At 39.2% G+C, this 21,711-nt stretch overlaps 1 protein-coding gene and 1 long non-coding RNA gene across 2 annotated transcripts in view; both read left to right on the top strand.

Moving 5' to 3' along the window:
- Positions 1–21,711, top strand: part of LOC132367347 (uncharacterized) — a 124,801-nt gene that overhangs the window by 18,393 nt on the left and 84,697 nt on the right. The window lies entirely within an intron of this gene.
- Positions 8,808–21,711, top strand: part of LOC132367346 (olfactory receptor 1L3-like) — a 64,425-nt gene continuing 51,521 nt past the window's right edge. The window contains 1 exon segment of the mRNA XM_059925547.1: positions 8,808–9,301. Within this exon segment, the coding sequence (XP_059781530.1) occupies positions 8,808–9,301 (494 nt within the window).

Here is a 21,711-nt window from a genome sequence, read left to right as displayed (position 1 = left end):
TACAGACTGAAAGTGAGGGGATGGAAAAAGATATTCCATGCAAATGGAAATCAAAAGAAAGCTGGAGTAGCTATACTCATATCAGATAAAATAGACTTTAAAATAAAGAATGTTACAAGAGACAAGGAAGGACACTACATAATGATCCAGGGATCAATCCAAGAAGAAGATATAACAATTATAAATATATATGTACCCAACATAGGAGCACCTCAATACATAAGGCAACTGCTAACAGCTATAAAAGAGGAAATCGACAGTAACACAATAATAGTGGGGGACTTTAACACTTCACTTACACCAATGGACAGATCATCCAAAATGAAAATAAATAAGGAAACAGAAGCTTTAAATGACACAATAGACCAGATAGATTTAATTGATATATATCGGACATTCCATCCAAAAACAGCAGATTACACGTTCTTCTCAAGTGCACACGGAACATTCTCCAAGATAGATCACATCTTGGGTCACAAATCAAGCCTCAGTAAATTTAAGAAAATTGAAATCATATCAAGCATCTTTTCTGACCACAACGCTATGAGATTAGAAATGAATTACAGGGAAAAAAACGTAAAAAGGACAAACACATGGAGGCTAAACAATACGTTACTAAATAACCAAGAGAGCACTGAAGAAATCAAAGAGGAAATCAAAAAATACCTAGAGACAAATGACAATGAAAACACGACGACCCAAAACCTATGGGATGCAGCAAAAGCAGTTCTAAGAGGGAAGTTTATAGCTATACAAGCCTACCTAAAGAAACAAGAAAAAGCTCAAGTAAACAATCTAACCTTACACTTAAAGAAGCTAGAGAGGGGCTTCCCTGGTGGCGCAGTGGTTGAGAATCTGCCTGCCAATGCAGGGGACACGGGTTCGAGCCCTGGTCTGGGAAGATCCCACATGCCGCGGAGCAACTAGGCCCGTGAGCCACAACTACTGAGCCTGCGCATCTGGAGCCTGTGCTCCGCAGCAAGAGAGGCTGCGATAGTGAGAGGCCCGCGCACCGCGATGAAGAGTGGCCCCCACTTGCCGCAACTAGAGACCTCGTACAGAAACGAAGACCCAACACAGCCATAAATAAATAAACAAATAAATAAAAAATTAAAAAAAAAAAAAAAAAAAAAAAAAAAAAAAAAAACAGCTTTAAGAAGCTAGAGAAAGAAGAACAAACAAAACCCAAAGTTAGCAGAAGGAAAGAAATCATAAAGATCAGAGCAGAAATAAATGAAATAGAAACAAAGAAAACAATAGCAAAGATCAATAAAACTAAAAGTTGGTTCTTTGAGAAGATAAACAAAATTGATAAGCCATTAGCCAGACTCATCAAGAAAAAGAGGGAGAGGACTCAAATCAATAAAATCAGAAATGAAAAAGGAGAAGTTACAACAGACACTGCAGAAATACAAAGCATCCTAAGAGACTACTACAAGCAACTTTACGCCAATAAAATGGACAACCTGGAAGAAATGGACAAATTCTTAGAAAGGTATAACCTTCCAAGACTGAACCAGGAAGAAATAGAAAATATGAACAGACCAATCACAAGTAATGAAATTGAAACTGTGATTAAAAATCTTCCAACAAACAAAAGTCCAGGACCAGACGGTTTCACAGGTGAATTCTATCAAACATTTAGAGAAGAGCTAACACCCATCCTTCTCAAACTCTTCCAAAAAATTGCAGAGGAAGGAACACTCCCAAACTCATTCTATGAGGCCACCATCACCCTGATACCAAAACCAGACAAAGACACTACAAAAAAAGAAAATTACAGACCAATATCACTGATGAATATAGATGCAAAAATCCTCAACAAAATACTAGCAAACAGAATCCAACAACACATTAAAAGGATCATACACCACGATCAAGTGGGATTTATCCCAGGGATGCAAGGATTCTTCAATATACGCAAATCAATCAATGTGATACACCATATTAACAAATTGAAGAATAAAAACCATATGATCATCTCAATAGATGCAGAAAAAGCTTTTGACAAAATTCAACACCCATTTCTGATAAAAACTCTCCAGAAAGTGGGCATAGAGGGAACCTACCTCAACATAATAAAGGCCATATATGACAAACCCACAGCAAACATCATTCTCAATGGTGAAAAACTGAAAGCATTTCCTCTAAGATCAGGAACGAGACAAGGATGTCCACTCTCACCACTATTATTCAACATAGTTCTGGAAGTCCTAGCCACGGCAATCAGAGAAGAAAAAGAAATAAAAGGAATCCAAATTGGAAAAGAAGAAGTAAAACTGTCACTGTTTGCGGATGACATGATACTATACATAGAGAATCCTAAAACTGCCACCAGAAAACTGCTAGAGCTAATTAATGAATATGGTAAAGTTGCAGGATACAAAATTAATGCACAGAAATCTCTTGCATTCCTATACACTAATGATGAAAAATCTGAAAGAGAAATTATGGAAACACTCCCATTTACCATTGCAACAAAAAGAATAAAATACCTAGGAATAAACCTACCTAGGGAGACAAAAGACCTGTATGCAGAAAACTATAAGACACTGATGAAAGAAATTAAAGATGATACCAACAGATGGAGAGATATACCATGTTCTTGGATTGGAAGAATCAACATTGTGAAAATGAGTATACTACCCAAAGCAATCTACAGATTCAATGCAATCCCTATCAAATTACCAATGGCATTTTTTACTGAGCTAGAACAAATCATCTTAAAATTTGTATGGAGACACAAAAGACCCCGAATAGGCAAAGCAGTCTTGAGGCAAAAAAATGGAGCTGGAGGAATCAGACTCCCTGACTTCAGACTATACTACAAAGCTACAGTAATCAAGACAATATGGTACTGGCACAAAAACAGAAACATAGATCAATGGAACAAGATAGAAAGCCCAGACATTAACCCACGCACCTATGGTCAACTAATCTATGACAAAGGAGGCAAAGATATACAATGGAGAAAAGACAGTCTCTTCAATAAGTGGTGCTGGGAAAACTGGACAGCTACATGTAAAAGAATGAAATTAGAATACTCCCTAACACCATACACAAAAATAAACTCAAAATGGATTAGAGACCTAAATATAAGACTGGACACTATAAAACTCTTAGAGGAAAACATAGGAAGAACACTCTTTGACATAAATCACAGCAAGATCTTTTTTGATCCACCTCCTAGAGTAATGGAAATAAAAACAAAAATAAACAAGTGGGACCTAATGAAACTTCAAAGCTTTTGCACAGCAAAGGAAACCATAAACAAGACGAAAAGACAACCCTCAGAATGGGAGAAAATATTTGCAAATGAATCAACGGACAAAGGATTAATCTCCAAAATATATAAACAGCTCATTCAGCTCAATATCAAAGAAACAAACACCCCAATCCAAAAATGGGCAGAAGACCTAAATAGACATTTCTCCAAAGAAGACATACAGATGGCCACGAAGCACATGAAAAGATGCTCAACATCACTAATTATTAGAGAAATGCAAATCAAAACTACAATGAGGTATCACCTCACTCCTGTTAGAATGGGCATCATCAGAAAATCTACAAACAACAAATGCTGGAGAGGGTGTGGTGAAAAGGGAACCCTCTTGCACTGTTGGTGGGAATGTAAATTGATACAGCCACTATGGAGAACAATATGGAGGTTCCTTAAAAAACTAAAAATAGAATTACCATATGACCCAGCAATCCCACTACTGGGCATATACCCAGAGAAAACCGTAATTCAAAAAGACACATGCACCCGAATGTTCATTGCAGCACTATTTACAATAGCCAGGTCATGGAAGCAACCTAAATGCCCATCAACAGACGAATGGATAAAGAAGATGTGGTACATATATACAATGGAATATTACTCAGCCATAAAAAGGAACGAAATTGAGTCATTTGTTGAGACGTGGATGGATCTAGAGACTGTCATACAGAGTGAAGTAAGTCAGAAAGAGAAAAACAAATATCGTATATTAATGCATGTATGCGGAACCTAGAAAAATGGTACAGATGAGCCAGTTTGCAGGGCAGAAGTTGAGACACAGATGTAGAGAATGGACATATGGACACCAAGGGGGGAAAACTGCGGTGGGGTGGGGATGGTGGTGTGCTGAATTGGGCGAATGGGATTGACATGTATACACTGATGTGTATAAAACTGATGCCTAATAAGAACCTGCAGTATAAAAAAACAAACAAAACAACTAATACTAAAAAAAAAAAAAAAAAAAAAAAAAAAAAAAAAAAAAAAAGAAATCTAAACATCAATTAAAAAAGGAAGCACTGCGCAGTGGTTTAAAGCCCAGACACTGGGTTAGAACCCTGGCTCCTTCATTTAATAGTTGTATGACCTTGAGGAAGTCACTTACCCTCTATGAGCCTAGCTTTTCTTATCTGTAAAATGGGGGAATATTAATAGCACGTTACTCATAAAGTTGTTATAAGGATTAAATGGTATTTCCTGGTCCTTGGCAAGTGTTCAGTAAATGCTGGCAATTATTCTGATCAATTTTTCACACTTGCTCTGCACAGAGTCAATAGATTTTTCTAGGAGGACAGTGTTTCTGCCAACCAGGTCTCTCTACTGTAAACCTGCTCCACTTTGTCATTGTCTTTAAAACGTGGATTCCAGAACTAAGCAAAGCTCTATGAGTCTGGTCTTTCATCACAGGGTAATCATAATGATCTGGTCTGGTCATCATTCATAGCCTTCTGGGGGGATATCAGAGTTAGCAGTCCACAAGCCAGCTGTGTCCATGGCTAGCCCAAGAATGCTTAAACTTCAAAATTCAGTTGTTGGGAGAAAAAGTGCAAATAATTAAGAGCTGCCTCATGTAAGACACTTTCACGTGCTTTATCTCATATAACCTGTACAGCAATCCTGACATACTTTTAGCCGCATCAATCATTTATTATCCTCATTTCACAGATGAGTAAACCAAGGCTTAGGGTGGTGAATTGATTTGCTCAGCATAACTCAGTGTTAAGGGGTCCGGCTAGACTTCACACTTGTGTCTGGACACCTTGAGTATTCATACATGTCAGGCTACACACCACACTGCTCTTTCACTACTTAGCTTCTGCCCCATGGAAATGGATTTTTTCATCACTCCTGGTCTATCTGTTTTCATATCCCAAATTAAAAGATGTCACCATGGAAGCACTCAAGAGAGTAAACATTAGATTTTTCAATGACAAAAATGTGGAAATTCATAATACACTATTGAACTACCCTGAATTGATTTCAATATGATATGATGAATGAGAGCTGCAAGTTGTAGCCACATTTACTGAGCACTAACTATAAACCAGGAATTGTTCTGAGAGATTTATATGTGTTTTTCATTTGGTGATCACAGCAAGTCTATGATATAGGTATTATTATCTCCATTTTATAGATGAGAAAATTGAAACTCAGAGGGGTTCTGTGACATGCTCAAAGACACAGAGTTAGTAAGCAATAGAACTGCTAATTGAATTCAGTTCCATCTGCCCTCAACATCCATGCACTTAACATTGGGCTGTGCCATCCCTTAAGCGTCCCCTGACCATTCCGGTTCCTACTTTCCTCTTTGTTTCTTCCCTTTCTGCTGTTCTGTCTTGTGCACTTGGCCAGTGATAAATGTCTATCATATTTTTTTCTAGTTTAATCCTCATTATTGAACTTGAGAGTAGATATTACTGTTCCCATTTTCAGGTCATGAAGTTAAGGGCTGGAGGGTGAATTAACTTTCCCAGGGACACAGGGCATAGAGTTGGAGTCAGGTTGATCATAGATCCGTCTCACTCAGAAACAATACTCTCTCTACCCCACTTCACCCATTTACACCTGTGTTTCTTTCTCTTGCTGCACTTGGGTCCCCTTTGTTAGTCTGTCATTGTAATTGAACTCTCCAAATTGAATCAGGTGGTCTTGAGTTATGGTTTAGGAAAAATGGGAAAGCCTGGGAAGGGACTGAGCTGTGCTTGACCGTCAGCAGGCTATGTCTGCTACCTGGGGCAATGTCCCTATAGCTCCTGTGACAGCTGCTCAGAAGCTAGAGAGAGCCCCAGAGGTGGGGGGAGGGTGGGCTTTCTGGAACTTGGAGTCCTTGTCTTCCTCTAGCTGGCAGAGATCATCCTGCCTGACCCACAGTGCAGCATGTCAGCTCCTTATGGAAGGAAGAGAATAATGTGGTGTGGGGCAAGGGGCTGGGAAGCCAAGAATGGGGAACTGCTAGAGAAGAGTCTTGCTATATATAAAGATGTAGATAAAGAAAAAGCAGGTGGTGTGCAGGAATGGGTCTTGTGCCAGGAATTGGAAGATTTGGGCTTTAGCCCCAGGTCTGCCATGAACACTTCCTCTGAGATCTTGGGAAAATCACTTCACTCTTGGGGGCCTCAGTTTCTTCATCTGGGAAATGGGAAGAATAATAGTTGCTTTCCACCCAGAGACTTTGTTAAAAAAAAAAAAAACAACAGAGGAAACTATGGGCATAAAAGTCCTTTAACAAGTCTTATGAAACAGTAGAAGTTTTTTGTTTTAAATTTCTGTTGGAACTTGGGTTTCTATGTAGAATAGGTCCCCATAATTTCTGACAGTCTGATCTATACACTTTCCTGATAATAGAGTTTCCTCTCATTCTAAAGAGACCTAGGCACTTGGATAACATGACTTAGTCTATTCTCTGAGTTTCTCTGTTTGAACATTAATTTCCAGACGTGGAAAAAAAAGTCTGGGTCAATTGTTAAACAAGACAAAGTAGACAACCATGTCCAAGGGCTGATTTTTGGATCATTCAAACCTAATTACCCACAATACCTCCGTAACTGATTGAGCTCTCTGGAATTCCATTCGATAGTTTCTTTTTTGACTCAGGAAAATTTCCCTGAGAGGGAACACTTTTGACTATGCAAATCATTCATTCTTTTTTCGTGGCTCCGTTTTAAATAGGGGAGGGGAGAGAGTCCACAAAGACACAGAAAGTCTGAGGATGGCATAGGGAAGAGACACAATGAAGGGAAAGAAAAAGACAAAGATGACGCGGGGAGTCAAAGACAAACTTCACAAAACACACAATATTGTGCAAAGGATCAAATTTGAGAAAGATGGTCCTCCTTCCAGAAATTACGGGGTGCCTGTGTAGGAATTGTCTGCGGTGGGGCCCTGAGCATATACTCACCTTCCTGTGGATCCCCGCTGGGCTGGCATGGGCTGGACTTGGCAATTCCATTGTCCCTCAGGCAGCACGTGCCATCCTGTTCTGACAGCAGCTCAGAGCGGTCCACTTAGGGAAGACAGAGGAAGTTTCCCAGCACAGAAGGAAGGGAGGCATCAGGGAAGGGCTGGAGGGGTAGAGCAGCCAGACTCCTGAGGTGTTTCTGCTTGTCAGGGGCAGGAAGGCACATCTGGGAAGGACACTGGGAAGTTTTTTGTTTTTGTTTTTTGGGAAGTTTTTTATTACACGCTTCTGCATGAATCTCATATTAAAGAAAGATGATTAGCAGCCTTAATTCCACCTGTACCTTAATTCCCCCCCTTGCCATGGACAACACCATATCCACAGATTCTGGGTATTAGGACATGGACCTCTTTGGGGGTTATTATTTCTACTTATCACAACTAACTAGCATACATTTTGGTTTTTGGGGATGGTGACAGATGAAACAACTAACTAGTTGTGTTAAATGGCAAGACCACCCGATAGAGAGATGGAAACATGGGATACAGCTAAAAATCTCACTTATTTTGGCATCGTTTGATAATAGTCCTTATTTTTTGTTATGGGGTGTAATTGTGTTGCATAAGGAGGAAAGGAAATGTATTAAAATTATATACTTTGTATATATAATTTAAGATGTTGCATCCTCACTTAACCTTTTGTGTGTTGACAGTAGAAAATAAACCATAAATAAATTTGCATGAAATATTTGCTGGGAGTCAGATTGGTCTTTGTTTTCTCAACACCACATGGGATCACAGGGAACCCACAACCACCAAAGGGGAAGGAGCCTAAATGACATCTATTGGAAATGTGTCTTTCCAGGAAAGTTGGAACAGAGAAGTCAGTGAGGCTGAAGATGGTGAGGGTAAGGAAGAAGAAATTGGAAAAGTAGACACACCGATTTCTTAGGGTCTTTAAGCCATATTAAGGTTGTTACACTTCATCTTAAAATCAGTGGGAATCCTTTGAGAGTTTTTAAACAAGGCAAGTCATTTAGGTTTTAAAAAATAAATAGGTTTTTTTTTTTTTTTTTTAATTCTCTCTTTGACTGCAGTAGGGAGAATGGATTAACATAATCCAGAGTTCCTTAAGGACCCTCTCGGAATTGAAAAAAAACCCAAATGCATGTATATTGATGAGTGTTCTTTAATAAATGCAACTCTATTTTTTGCACCCTTTTGTTTGAAAAGTCTGCCTCTCATCCGAAATTTAACAGTGGTTGTTGAGGTCAAATCTTCTAGAGATTGCTGTGCAATTGTTGATGATCTGGAATACTCACCACAGAGCATTCATGGGGCAGTAACACAGATCAGTCATCATTTTCCATGGGCTCATCCTCAGTGACACAGGTACACAAATGCTATTTTGCCACTGAACCTGGAAAAGGTGGTTCTCTTTAACAATCCCTCATTGATAATTTTTCTACTTCCCTTATTTGTGAACTTATAAGGAATATGTGAAAAGCAGGTTAAGTTTCCCACTTTTCAAAATAAAACATATATATTCTTATATGACTGCTAAAATGGATTATTTCAGAGACTGTAATATTCTCAGCCATCCTTCATCTCCAGCAAAGGGAAGTGGAGCATGAGGCCTGAGAACCAGAGCAGAGTGTCCAAGTTCCTCCTCCTGGGGCTCCCCATCCGGCCAGAGCAGCAGGGCGTGTCCTTTGCCCTGTTCCTGGGCGTGTACCTGACCACGGTGCTGGGGAACCTGCTAATCTTCCTGCTCATCAGGCTGGACTCTCGTCTCCATACCCCCATGTACTTCTTCCTCAAACACTTGGCCCTCACTGACGTCTCCTTTTCATCTGTCAGCATCCCTAAGATGCTGATGGACGCGCACACTGAGTATGAATCCATCCCCTATGCAGGGTGCATAGCACAGATGTATTTTTTCATATTTTTTACTGACCTGGACAGCTTCCTTATTACATCAGTGGCATATGACCACTATGTTGCTGTATGTCACCCCCTTCACTACACCACCATCATGAGGGAGCAGCTGTGTGCCTTCCTACTGGCTGTGTCCTGGATCCTCTCTGGTGCTAGCTCTCTTTCCCACACCCTCCTCCTGACCCAGTTATCCTTCTGTGCTAACACCGTCCCCCATTTCTTCTGTGACCTTAGTGCTCTACTCAAGTTGTCCTGCTCAGACATCTTCCTCAATGAGTTGGTCATGTTCACAGTAGGGGTGGTGGTCATTACTCTGCCTTTCGTATGTATCCTAGTATCTTATGTGTACATTGGGGCCACCATCCTGAGGGTCCCTTCAACCAAGGGGATCTGCAAAACATTGTCCACGTGTGGCTCCCATCTCTGTAGTGTCTCTGTATTGTGGGTCAATATTTGGGCAGTACCTCTTCTCGATGTTAAGCAATTTCATTGACAGGGGCATCACTGTGGCTCTCATGTACACGGTGGTCACACCCATGTTGAACCCCTTTATCTACAGCCTTAGGAACAGGGACATAAAAGGGGCCCTTGGGAAACTCTTCAGTAGAGTAACATTTTTCTCACAATGACACTCAACTTTCATTTAAATCAGAACCTCATTTTGGTTTGTCTCTTGTATTTGATTTTCCATTTGAATATATCTCAAGATTTTAATATCTCCAAGCCCTAAGACAAATGGTGGCATGTTGGATGTACTTGGTAAATGTTTGTTGACCAGAATTTCATTCCCTTATTAACAGTGCTCTCCTGGTATGGAGAAAAGGGAACCCTCCTACACTGTTGCTGGGAAGGTAAGTTGGTAAGTCACTATGGAAAACAGGATGGAGGTTCCTCAGAAAACTAAAAATAGAATTCCCATATGATCCAGCAATCCACTCCTGGGCATATATCCAGACAAAACTATAATTCAAAAAGATATATGCCCCCCTGTGTTCGTAAGCAGCACCACTCACAATAGCCAAGACATGGAAACAACCTAAGTGTCCATCAACAGATGAATGGATAAAGAAGATGTGGTACATATATGCAATGGAATACTACTCAGCCATAAAAAAGAATGAAATAATGCCATTTGCATCCATCTGACATACTAAGTGAAGTACGTCAGAAAGAAAAAGACAAATACCATATGATATCACTATATATGGAATCTCAAATATGGCACAAATGAACTTATTTATGAAAGAGAAACAGACTCACGGACATAGAGAACACACTTGTGGTTGCCAAGGGGGAGGGGAATGGGAGAGGCATGCAGTGGGAGGTTGGGGTTAGCATTCGTAAGCTATTATATATAGAATGGATAAACAATAAGGTCCTACTGTATAGCACAGAGAACTATATTCAGTATCCTATGATAAACCATAATGGAAAAGAATATTTAAAAAAGAATGTATATATATGTATATACGTTCTCTGCTTTGCTGTAGAGCAGAAATTAACACAACATTGTAAATCAACTATACTTCAATAAAAAATTAAAGAAAAACAGTGCTCACCTTCATAAATAACTTTTTTTTTTTTAAAAGAAGCCATCCGTGCTTGACTTTTTTTTTTTTTTAATTTTTATTTATTTATTTATTTATTTTTGGCTGTGTTGGGTCTTCGTTTCTGTGCGAGGGCTCTCTCCAGTTGTGGCAAGCGGGGGCTACTCTTCATCGCGGTGCGCGGGCCTCCCACTATCGCGGCCTCCCCCGTTGCGGAGCACAGGCTCCAGACGCGCAGGCTCAGCAGCCGTGGCTCACAGGCCCAGCCGCTCCGCAGCATGCGGGATCCTCCCAGACCAGGGCTCGAACCCGCGTCCCCTGCATCGGCAGGCAGACCCTCAACCACTGCGCCACCAGGGAAGCCCCCATAAATAACTTTTTAAAAAATATTTTCTAGTTTAGAAAGCTTATTATTTTTGAAAAACCTCAGCTATGGTTTTTTTTTTTAACATCTTTATTGGAGTATAATTTCTTTACAATGGTGTGTTAGTTTCTACTTTATAACAAAGTGAATCAGTTATACATATACATATGTTCCCATATCTCTTCCCTCTTGGGTCTCCCTCCCTCCCACCCTCCCTATCCCACCCCTCTAGGTGGTCACAAAGCACCGAGCTGATCTCCCTGTGCTATGCGGCTGTTCCCACTAGCTATCTATTTTATGTTTGGTAGTGTATATATGTCCATGCCACTCTCTGACTTTGTCACAGCTTACCCTTCCCCCTCCCCATATCGTCAAGTCCGTTCTCTAGTAGGTCTGTGTCTTTATTCCCATCCTGCTCCTAGGTTCTTCATGACCTTTTTTGTTTTTTCTTTCCTAGATTCCATATATATGTGTTAGCATATGGTATTTGTTTTTCTCTTTCTGAATTACTTCACTCTGTATGACAGACTCTAGGTCCATCCACCTCACTACAAATACCTCAATTTCATTTCTTTTTATGGCTGAGTAATATTCCATTGTATATATGTGCCAGATCCATTCATCTGTTGATGGACACTTAGGTTGCCACCATGTCCTGGCTATTGTAAATAGAGCTGCAATGAACATTTTGGTACATGACTCTTTTTGAATAATGGTTTTCTCAGGGTATATGCCCAGTAGTGGGATTGCTGGGTCGTATGGTAGTTTTATTTTTAGTTTTTTAAGGAACCTCCATACTGTTCTCCATAGTGGCTGTATCAATTTACATTCCCACCAAAAGTGCAAGAGGGTTCCATTTTCTCCACACCCTCTCCAGCATTTATTGTTTCTAGATTATTTGATGATGGCCATTCTGACCGGTATGAGATGATATCTCATTGTAGTTTTGATTTGCATTTCTCTAATGATTAATGATGTTGAGCATTTTTACATGTGTATGTTGGCAATCTGTATATCTTCTTTGGAGAAATGTCTATTTAGGTCCTCTGCTCATTTTTGGATTGGGTTGTTTGTTTTTTTGTTATTGAGCTGCATGAGCTGCTTGTAAATTTTGGAGATTAACCCTTTGTCAGTTGCTTCATTTGCAAATATTTTCTCCCATTCTGAGGGTTGTCTTTTGGTCTTGTTTATGGTTTCCTTTGCTGTGCAAAAGCTTTTAAGTTTCATTAGGTCCCATTTGTTTATTTGTGTTTTTATTTCCATTTCTCTAGGAGCTGGGTCAAAAAGGATCTTGCTGTGATTTATGTCATAGAGTGTTCTGCCTATGTTTTCCTCTAAGAGTTTGATAGTGTCTGGCCTTACATTTAGGTCTTTAATCCATTTTGAGTTTATTTTTGTGTATGGTGTTAGGGAGTGTTCTAATTTCATTCTTTTACATGTAGCTGTCCAGTTTTCCCAGCACCACTTATTGAAGAGGCTGTCTTTTCTCCACTGTATATTCTTACCTCCTTTATCAAAGATAAGGTGACCATATGTGCATGGGTTTATCTCTGGGCTTTCTATCTTGTTCCATTGATCTATGTTTCTGTTTTTGTGCCAGTACCAAACTGTCTTGATTACTGTAGCTTTGTAGTATAGTCTGAAGTCAGGGAGCCTGATTCCTCCAGCTCCATTTTTCGTTCTCAAGATTGCTTTGGCTATTCGGGGTCTTTTGTATTTCCATACAAATTGTGAAATATATTGTTCTAGTTCTGTGAAAAATGCCAGTGGTAGTTTGATAGGAATTGCATTGAATCTGTAGATTGCTTTGGGTAGTAGAGTCATTTTCACAATGTTGATTCTTCCAATCCAAGAACATGGTATATCTCTCCATCTATTTGTATCGTCTTTAATTTCTTTCATCAGTGTCTTATAATTTTCTGCATACAGGTGTTTTGTCTCCTTAGGTAGGTTTATTCCTAGATATTTTATTCTTTTTGTTGCAATGGTAAACGGGAGTGTTTTCTTAATTTCACTTTCAGATTTTTCATCATTAGTGTATAGGAATGCAAGAGATTTCTGTGCATTAATTTTGTATCCTGCTACTTTACCAAATTCATTGATTAGCTCTAGTAGTTTTCTGGTGACATCTTTAGGATTCTCCATGTATAGTATCATGTCACCTGCAAACAGTGACAGCTTTACTTCTTCTTTTCCGATTTGGATTCCTTTTATTTCTTTTTCTTCTCTGATAGCTGTGGCTAAAACTTCCAAAACTCTGTTGAATAATAGTGGTGAGAGTGTGCAACCTTGTCTTGTTCCTGATCTGAGTGGAAATGGTTTCAGTTTTTCACCATTGAGGACGATGTTGACTGTGTGTTTGTCATATATGGCCTTTATTATGTTGAGGAAAGTTCCCTCTATGCCTACTTTCTGCAGGGCTTTTATCATAAATGGGTGTTGAATTTTGTCAAAAGCTTTCTCTGCATCTATTGAGATGATCATATGGTTTTTATTCTTCAATTTGTTAATATGGTGTATCACGTTGATTGGTTTGCGTATATTGAAGAATCCTTGCATTCCTGGAATAAACCTCACTTGATCATGGTGTATGATCCTTTTAATGTGCTGTTGGATTCTGTTTGCTAGTATTTTGTTGAGGCTTTTTGCATCTATGTTCATCAGTGATATTGACCTCTAGTTTTCTTTCTTTGTGACATCTTTGTCTGGTTTTGGTATCAGGGTGATGGTGGCCTCGTAGAATGAGTTGGGGAGTGTTCCTCCGTCTGCTATATTTTGGAAGAGTTTGAGAAGGATAGGCGTTAGCTCTTCTCTAAATGTTTGATAGAATTCGCCTGTGAAGCCATCTGGTCCTGGGCTTTTGTTTGTTGGAAGATTTTTAATCATAGTTTCAATTTCAGTGCTTGTGATTGGTCTGTTCATATTTTCTGTTTCTTCCTGGTTCAGTCTCGGAAGGTTGTACATTTCTAAGAATCTGTCCATTTCTTCCAGGTTGTCCATTTTATTGGCATATAGTTGGTTGTAGTAAGCTCTCATGATCCTTTGTATTTCTGCAGTGTCAGTTGTTACTTCTCCTTTTGCACTTCTAATTCTATTGATTTGAGTCTTCCCCCTTTTTTTCTTGATGAGCCTGGCTAATGGTTTATCAAGTTTGTTTATCTTCTCAAAGAACCAGCTTTTAGTTTTATTGATCTTTGCTATTGTTTCCTTCATTTCTTTTTCATTTATTTCAGATATGATCTTTATGATTTCTTTCCTTCTGCTAATTTTGGGGTTATTTTGTTCTTCTTTCTCTAATTGCTTTAGGTGTAAGGTTAGGTTGTTTATTTGAGGTGTTTCTTGTTCCTAAAGGTAGGATTGTATTGTTATAAACTTTCCTCTTAGAACTGATTTTGCTGCATCCCATAGGTTTTGGGTCATCGTGTTTTCATTGTCATTTGTTTCTAGGTATTTTTTGATTTCCTCTTTGATTTCTTCAGTGATCTCTTGGTTATTAAGTAGTGTATTGTTTAGCTTCCATGTGTTTGTATTTTTTACAGACTTTTTCCAGTAATTGACATCTAGTCTCATAGCGCTGTGGTCGGAAAAGATACTTGATACGATTTCAATTTTCTTAAATTTACCAAGGCTTGATTTGTGACCCAAGATATGATCTATCCTGGAGAATGTTTCATGAGCACTTGAGAAAAATGTGTATTCTGTTGTTTTTGGGTCGAATGTCCTATAAATATCAATTAAGTCCATCTTGTTTAATGTATCATTTAACGCTTGTGTTTCCTTATTTATTTTCATTTTGGATGATCTGTCCATTGGTGAAAGTGGAGTGTTAAAGTCCCCTACTCTGATTGTGTTACTGTCGATTTCCCCTTTTATGGCTGTTAGTATTTGCCTTATGTATTGAGGTGCTCCTATGTTGGGTGCATAAATATTTACAATTGATATATCTTCTTCTTGAATCGATCCCTTGATCATTATATAGTGTCCTTCTTTGTCTCTTGTAATAGTCTTTATTTTAAAGTCTATTTTGTCTGATATGAGAATTGCTACTCCAGCTTTCTTTTGATTTCCATTTGCATGGAATATCTTTTTCCATCCCGTCACTTTCAGTCTGTGTCCCTAGGTCTGAAGTGGGTCTCTTGTAGACAGCATATATACGGGTCTTGCTTTTGTATCCATTCAGCCAGTCTATTTCTTTTGGTTGGAGCATTTAATCCATTTACATTTAAGGTAATTATCAATATATATGTTCCTATTACCATTTTCTTAATTGTGTTGGGTTTGTTATCATAGGTCTTTTCCTTCTCTTGTGTTTCCTGCCTAGAGCAGTTCCTTTAGCATTTGTTGTAAAGCTGGTTTGGTGGTGCTGAACTCTCTCAGCTTTTGCTTGTCTGTAAAGATTTTAATTTCTCCACCAAATCTGAATGAGATCCTTGCTGGGTAGAGTAATCTTGGTTGTAGGTTTTTCTCCTTCATCACTTTAAATATGTCTTGCCGAATTTCTGCTGAAAGATCAGCTGTTAACCTTATGGGGATTCCCTTGTGTGTTATTTGTTGTTTTTCCCTTGCTGCTTTTAATATTTTTTCTTTGTATTTAATTTTTAATAGTTTGATTAATATGTGTCTTGGCATGTTGCTCCTTGGATTTATCCTGTATGCGACTCTCTGTGCTTCCTGGACTTGATTAACTATTTCCTTTCCCATATTAAGGAAGTTTTCAACTATAATCTCTTCAAGTATTTTCTCAGTCCCTTTCTTTTTCTCTTCTTCTTCTGGGACCCCTATAATTTGAATGTTGGTGCATTTAATGTTGTCCCAGAGGTCACTGAGACTGTCCTCAGTTCTTTTCATTCTTTTTATTTTGCTCTGCAGTAGTTATTTCCACTATTTTGTCTTCCAGGTCACTTACCCGTTCTTCTGCCCCAGTTATTCTGCTATTGATTCCTTCTAGAGAATTTTAAATTTCATTTATTGTGTTGTTCATCATTGTTTGTGTGCTCTTTAGTTCGTCTAGGTCCTTGTTAAACATTTCTTGTATTTTCTCTATTCTATTTCCAAGATTTTGGATCATCTTTACCATCATTATTCTGAATTCTTTTTCAGGTAGACTGCCTATTTCCTCTTCATTTGTTAGGTCTGGTGGGTTTTTGCCTTGCTCGTTCATCTGCTGTGTGTTTTTCTGTCTTCTCATTTTGCTTAACTTCCTGTGTTTGGGGTCTCCTTTTCACAGGCTGCAGGTTCGTAGTTCCCGTTGTTTTTGGTGTCTTTCCCAGTGGCTAAGGTTGGTTCAGTGGGCTGTGTAGGCTTCCTGGTAGAGGGGACTAGTGCCTGTGTTCTGGTGGATGAGGCTGGATCTTGTCTTTCTGGTGGGCAGGACCACGTCCTGTGGTGTGTATTCGGGTGTCTGTGACCTTATTATGATTTTAGGCAGCCTCTCTGCTAATGGGTGGGGTTGTGTTCCTGTCTTGCTAGTTGTTTGGCATAGTGTGTCCAGCAATGTAGCTTGCTGGTCGTTGAGTGGAGCTGGGTCTTAGCGTTGAGATGGAGATCTCTGGGAGATTTTCGCCATTTGATATTACGTGGAGCTGGGAGGTCTCTGGTGGACCAATGTCTTGAACTTGGCTCTGCCACCTCAGAGGCACAGCCCTGATGCCTGGGTGGGGCACCAAAAGCCTGTCATCCACACAGCTCAGAATAAAAGGGAGAAAAAAAAGAAAGAAAGAATGAAAAAGATATAGTAAAATAAAATAAAATGAAATAAAATAAAGTTATTAAAATAAAAAAGAATTATTAAAAAAGTTTTTTTAAATAATAAAAAAGAAGAAATACAGAAAGAAGAGAGCAACCAAACCAAAAAACAAATCCACCATTGAAAACAAGCTCTAAAAACTACACTAAAAAAAACCAAAAAACAAACAAAAAAACGGACAGTTAAAACCCTAGGACAAATGGTAAAAGCAAAGCTATACAGACAAAATCACACACAGAAGCATACACATACTCACTCACAAAAAGAGAAAAAGGGAAAATATATATATATATCATTGCTCCCAAAGTCCACCTCCTCAATTTGGGATGATTTGTTGTCTATTCAGGTATTCCACAGATGCAGGACACATCAGGTTGATTGTGGAGATTTAATCCGCTGCTCCTGAGGCTGCTGGGAGAGATTTCTCTTTCTCTTCTTTGTTTGCACAGCTCCTGGGGTTCAGCTTTGGATTTGGACCTGCCTCTGCATGTAGGTCGCCTGAAGGCGTCTGTTCTTCACTCAGACAGGAAGGGGTTAAAGGAGCAGCTGATTGGGGGCTCTGGCTCACTCAGGCTGGGGGAAGGGAAGGGTACGGATGCGGGGCGAGCCTGCGGCGGCAGAGGCCAGAGTGACGTTGCAACAGCCTGATGTGTGCCGTGCGTTCTCCCGGGGAAGTTGTCCCTGGATCACGGGACCCTGGCTGTGGCGGGCTGCACAGGCTCCCAGGAGGGGCGGTGTGGATATTGACCTGTGCTCACACACAGGCTTCTTGGTGGCGGCAGCAGCAGTCTTAGCATCTCATGCCCGTTTTGGGGTCTGCGCTGATAGCCGCAGCTCATGCTCGTCTCTGGAGCTCGTTTAGGCGGTGCTCTGAGTCCCGTCTCCTCACGCACCAGGAAACAAAGAGGCACGAAAAAGTCTCTTGCCTGTTCGGCAGCTGCAGACCTTTTCCCGGACTCCCTCCCGGCTAGCTGTGGCGCACTAACCCCTTCAGGCTGTGTTCACGCCGCCAACCCCAGTCCTCTCCCTGCGATCCGACCGAAGCCCGAGCCTCAGCTCCCAGCCCCGCCCACCCCAGCAGGGGAGCAGACAAGCCTCTCGGGCTGGTGAGTGCTGGTCAGCACCCATCCTCTGTGCGGGAATCTCTCCGCTTTGCCCTCCGCACCCCTATTGCTGCGCTCTCCTCCATGGCTCTGAAGCTTCCCCCCTCTGCCACCCCCAGTCTCTGCCCGTGAAGGGGCTTCCTAGTGTGTGGAAACCTTTCCTCCTTCACAGCTCCCTCCCACCGGTGCAGGTCCCGTCCCTATTCTTTTGTCTCTGTTTTTTCTCTTTTCTTTTGCCCTACCCAGGTATGTGGGGAGTTTCTTGCCTTTTGGGAAGTCTGAGGTCTTCTGCCAGCATTCAGTAGGTGTTCTGCAGGAGTTGTTCCACATGTAGATGTAGTTTTTATGTATTTGTGGGGAGGAAGGTGATCTCCATGTCTTACTCCTCCGCCATCTTGAAGATCCTCTTGAGTCTTGCTATCTTAACAGCATTGTTTCTCGAGTCACGAACATAGGATGTATTTACAGCTTTAATTTCTTTCTACAATATTTTGTTGTTTTCAGAGTATGAATTTTGCACTGATTTTGATAAATTTATTCCTAAACATGTTATTCTTTTGGTGCTATTGTAAGTAGAATTGTTTCCTTAATTTCATTGTTCCTTGCTAATGTGTAGAAATACCATTGATTTTTTGTGTATTGTACTTTGCCATCTTTTGAACTTATTTATTAGTTCTCATAGTTTGTTTTTGGATTCCTTAGTATCTTATATATATAAAATCATCTGAAAATAAATACAGTTTTGCTCCTTTCTTTCCAATCTGTATACATTTTATTTTACTTTCTTGTCTAATTGCCCTGGTAGAACCTTCAGTAAATATTGAATAGAAGCAATATTGTTCCTGAACTTACAGGGGAAAGCCTAGGTAGAGGTGATGGTTGTACAACATTGTGAATATACTTAATGCCACTGAATTGTGCACTTTCAAATGGTTAAAATGGTAAATTTTATGATATTATATTTTACCACAATAAAAAATAAAACAGTACAATTTATTCCATAAGCAAAATAAAAGAAGGATTAATGAAAAAATGTAATATGAATCCCAGAAGAACAAAAAATAAAATTGGAGGGAAAGATTTAGAAAAATAATGGAGACGAATTTTTTCAGAATTTGATATTAATGACTTCAGATTTCAAAGGTCTATAGAGTAACAAAAAGGAGAGGAAATAAAACCTCCAGAGGTTTAATAGATTTTAAGAATTTCTATGTCAAAGAGAAAATTCTGGAATAAAGGGAAGTTTTCCTACAAAGGAACAGTAATCATATTCACATCAGACTTCTTAATAGCTACACTGGGTGTAAAAAGACAATGAAATGTTTTTAATGTATAGGGAAAATACAGCTTTGAACCCAAAGTTTTATATCCAACAAAGTTGCTATTCAAATGTAAAGATGTATTACAAATATTTTTAGGTAAATAAAGCCTCAGAAATTTTGCCACACAAAGAGAGTTGTGGAGGAAACACTCAAATAAAAAGAAAAACATTTTTAGGAAATGCTGAAAGATGTATGGAAATCAAGACATGGAAGCAACCTAAATGTCCATTGACAGAGGAATATATAAAGAAGATGTGGTACATATATACAATGGAATATTACTCAACCATAAAAAAGAATGAAATAGTGTCATCTGCAGCAACATGGATGGATCTAGAGATTGTCATTCTGAGTGAAGTAAGTCAGACAGAGAAAGACAAATATCACATGATATCACTCATATGTGGAATCTAATTTTAAAAAGATACAAATGAACTTATTTACAAAACAGAAACAGACTTATAGATACAGAAAACAAACTTATGGTTACCAAAGGGGAAACCTGGTGTGGGGGGGAGGGATTAATCAGGAGCTTGGGATGAACATACACACACTACTATATATAAGATAAATAACCAACAAGGACCTACTGTATAGTACAGGGAACTCTGCTCAATATTCTGTGATAACCTATATAAGAAAAGAATCTTGAAAAAAGAATGAATATATGTATATGTATAACTGAATCACTTTGCTGTACACCTGAAACTAACACAATATTGTAAATCAACTATACTCCAATAAAATTAAAATATTAAAAAATAATAAACACTCAAAAAATAAAATATCCTCTTTATAGCAAAAAAAAAAAAAAAAAAAGGTCAAATATCTTGATAAAATTTGGGGGTTTTTTTAAAAAGGCTTAAACTAAAGGAAAAATTATAAAGTATACCCCTTGTTAATCAGAATTAAAATCTCTACATATCATTATCAAAAGATAACCAAGCCAATAAAAAGAAGATATAAGAATGACTAATAGGAAAATGTGTTCAACATTATTAAGAATTGGAAAAATGAGAATTAAAACCACAATGAGGTACCACTTCATATACCCTAGATGGCAAAAAAGTATTTCTATTGCGGGAGAATATTTTGTTTTCTGATTTATTTACCTGAAAACGAAAGTTCAGAGAGGATAAGTGAATTTCATATCACAGAGCAGTTCATTTAGGACTGGGGCTGGACAATGAACCAAGATTTTTCCCATGATGGATACTTTAGAGATCAGTATTCCCAGATGTCTCTGCTAAATCCAGCAGGGAGCTCTGGGGATTGTACCAGAAACTACAGGTAGATAACTTCTCTTTTCCTGGGATTCTATTCGGTCTTGCTGACCCAGGACCTGGGATGGCCTGCCCTTGTTTCTCCTTCATTGGAGCAGGTGAGGGTTCCCTGTCCCTGTCTTAAACGTAGGAGAAGATTCTGTCTTTTTATCTGGCCGTCAAATATGACTTCTCCACTCTTAACAAGTGAGAACTGAGAGCACAAGAGTCAAACTCTGCCTTAACATGAAGAAATGATGACCCTTCCTGGCCAAGCTCAGGACTGGCAGGCAGTAAGTCATTGGCCATACTTCCCCCTTCTCGGTCAGTCAAGAGAAGCAGAATGGTCCACTGGAAATAGTTCCAGGAATCCTGCTTTTGGTCCTAGTTGTAGTGTGGGTCTTGGGCAGATTACAGCAACTATTTTATTTTATTTTATTTTATTTTATTTATTTTTGGCTGCACTGGGTCTTCGTTGCTGCACGTGGGCTTTCTCTAGTTGCAGTGATCAGGGGCTACTCTTCATTGCAGTGCACAGGCTTCTCATCGTGGTGGCTTCTCTTGCTGTGGAGCACAGGCTCTAGGCGCGTGGGCTTCAGTTGTTGTGGCTCTCAGGTTCTAGAGCACAGGCTAAAGGCTAAAGGGACTTCTCTAGGCAGGAAACACAAGAGAAGAAAAAGACCTACAATAACAAACCCAAAACAATTAAGAAAATGGTAATAGGAACATACATATAGATAATTACCTCAAATGTAAATGGATTAAATGCTCCAACCAAAAGACATAGACTGGCTGAATGGATACAAAAACAAGACCCATATATATGCTGTCTACAAGAGACCCACTTCAGACCTAGGGACACAGACTGAAAGTGACGGGATGGAAAAAGATATTCCATGCAAATGGAAATCAAAAGAAAGCTGGAGTAGCAATTCTCATATCAGACAAAATAGACTTTAAAATAAAGACTATTACAAGAGACAAAGAAGGACACTATATAATGATCAAGGGATCGATTCAAGAAGAAGATATATCAATTGTAAATATTTATGCACCCAACATAGGAGCACCTCAATACATAAGGCAAATACTAACAGCCATAAAAGGGGAAATCGACAGTAACACAATCAGAGTAGGGGACTTTAACACTCCACTTTCACCAATGGACAGATCATCCAAAATGAAAATAAATAAGGAAACACAAGCGTTAAATGATACATTAAACAAGATGGACTTAATTGATATTTATAGG

The sequence above is a fragment of the Balaenoptera ricei genome, chromosome 6 (assembly GCF_028023285.1).
Source record: "Balaenoptera ricei isolate mBalRic1 chromosome 6, mBalRic1.hap2, whole genome shotgun sequence".
Lineage (NCBI taxonomy): Eukaryota > Metazoa > Chordata > Mammalia > Artiodactyla > Balaenopteridae > Balaenoptera > Balaenoptera ricei.
Note: the sequence above shows the minus strand (reverse complement) of the source record. Positions and strands in the feature narration are given on the sequence as shown.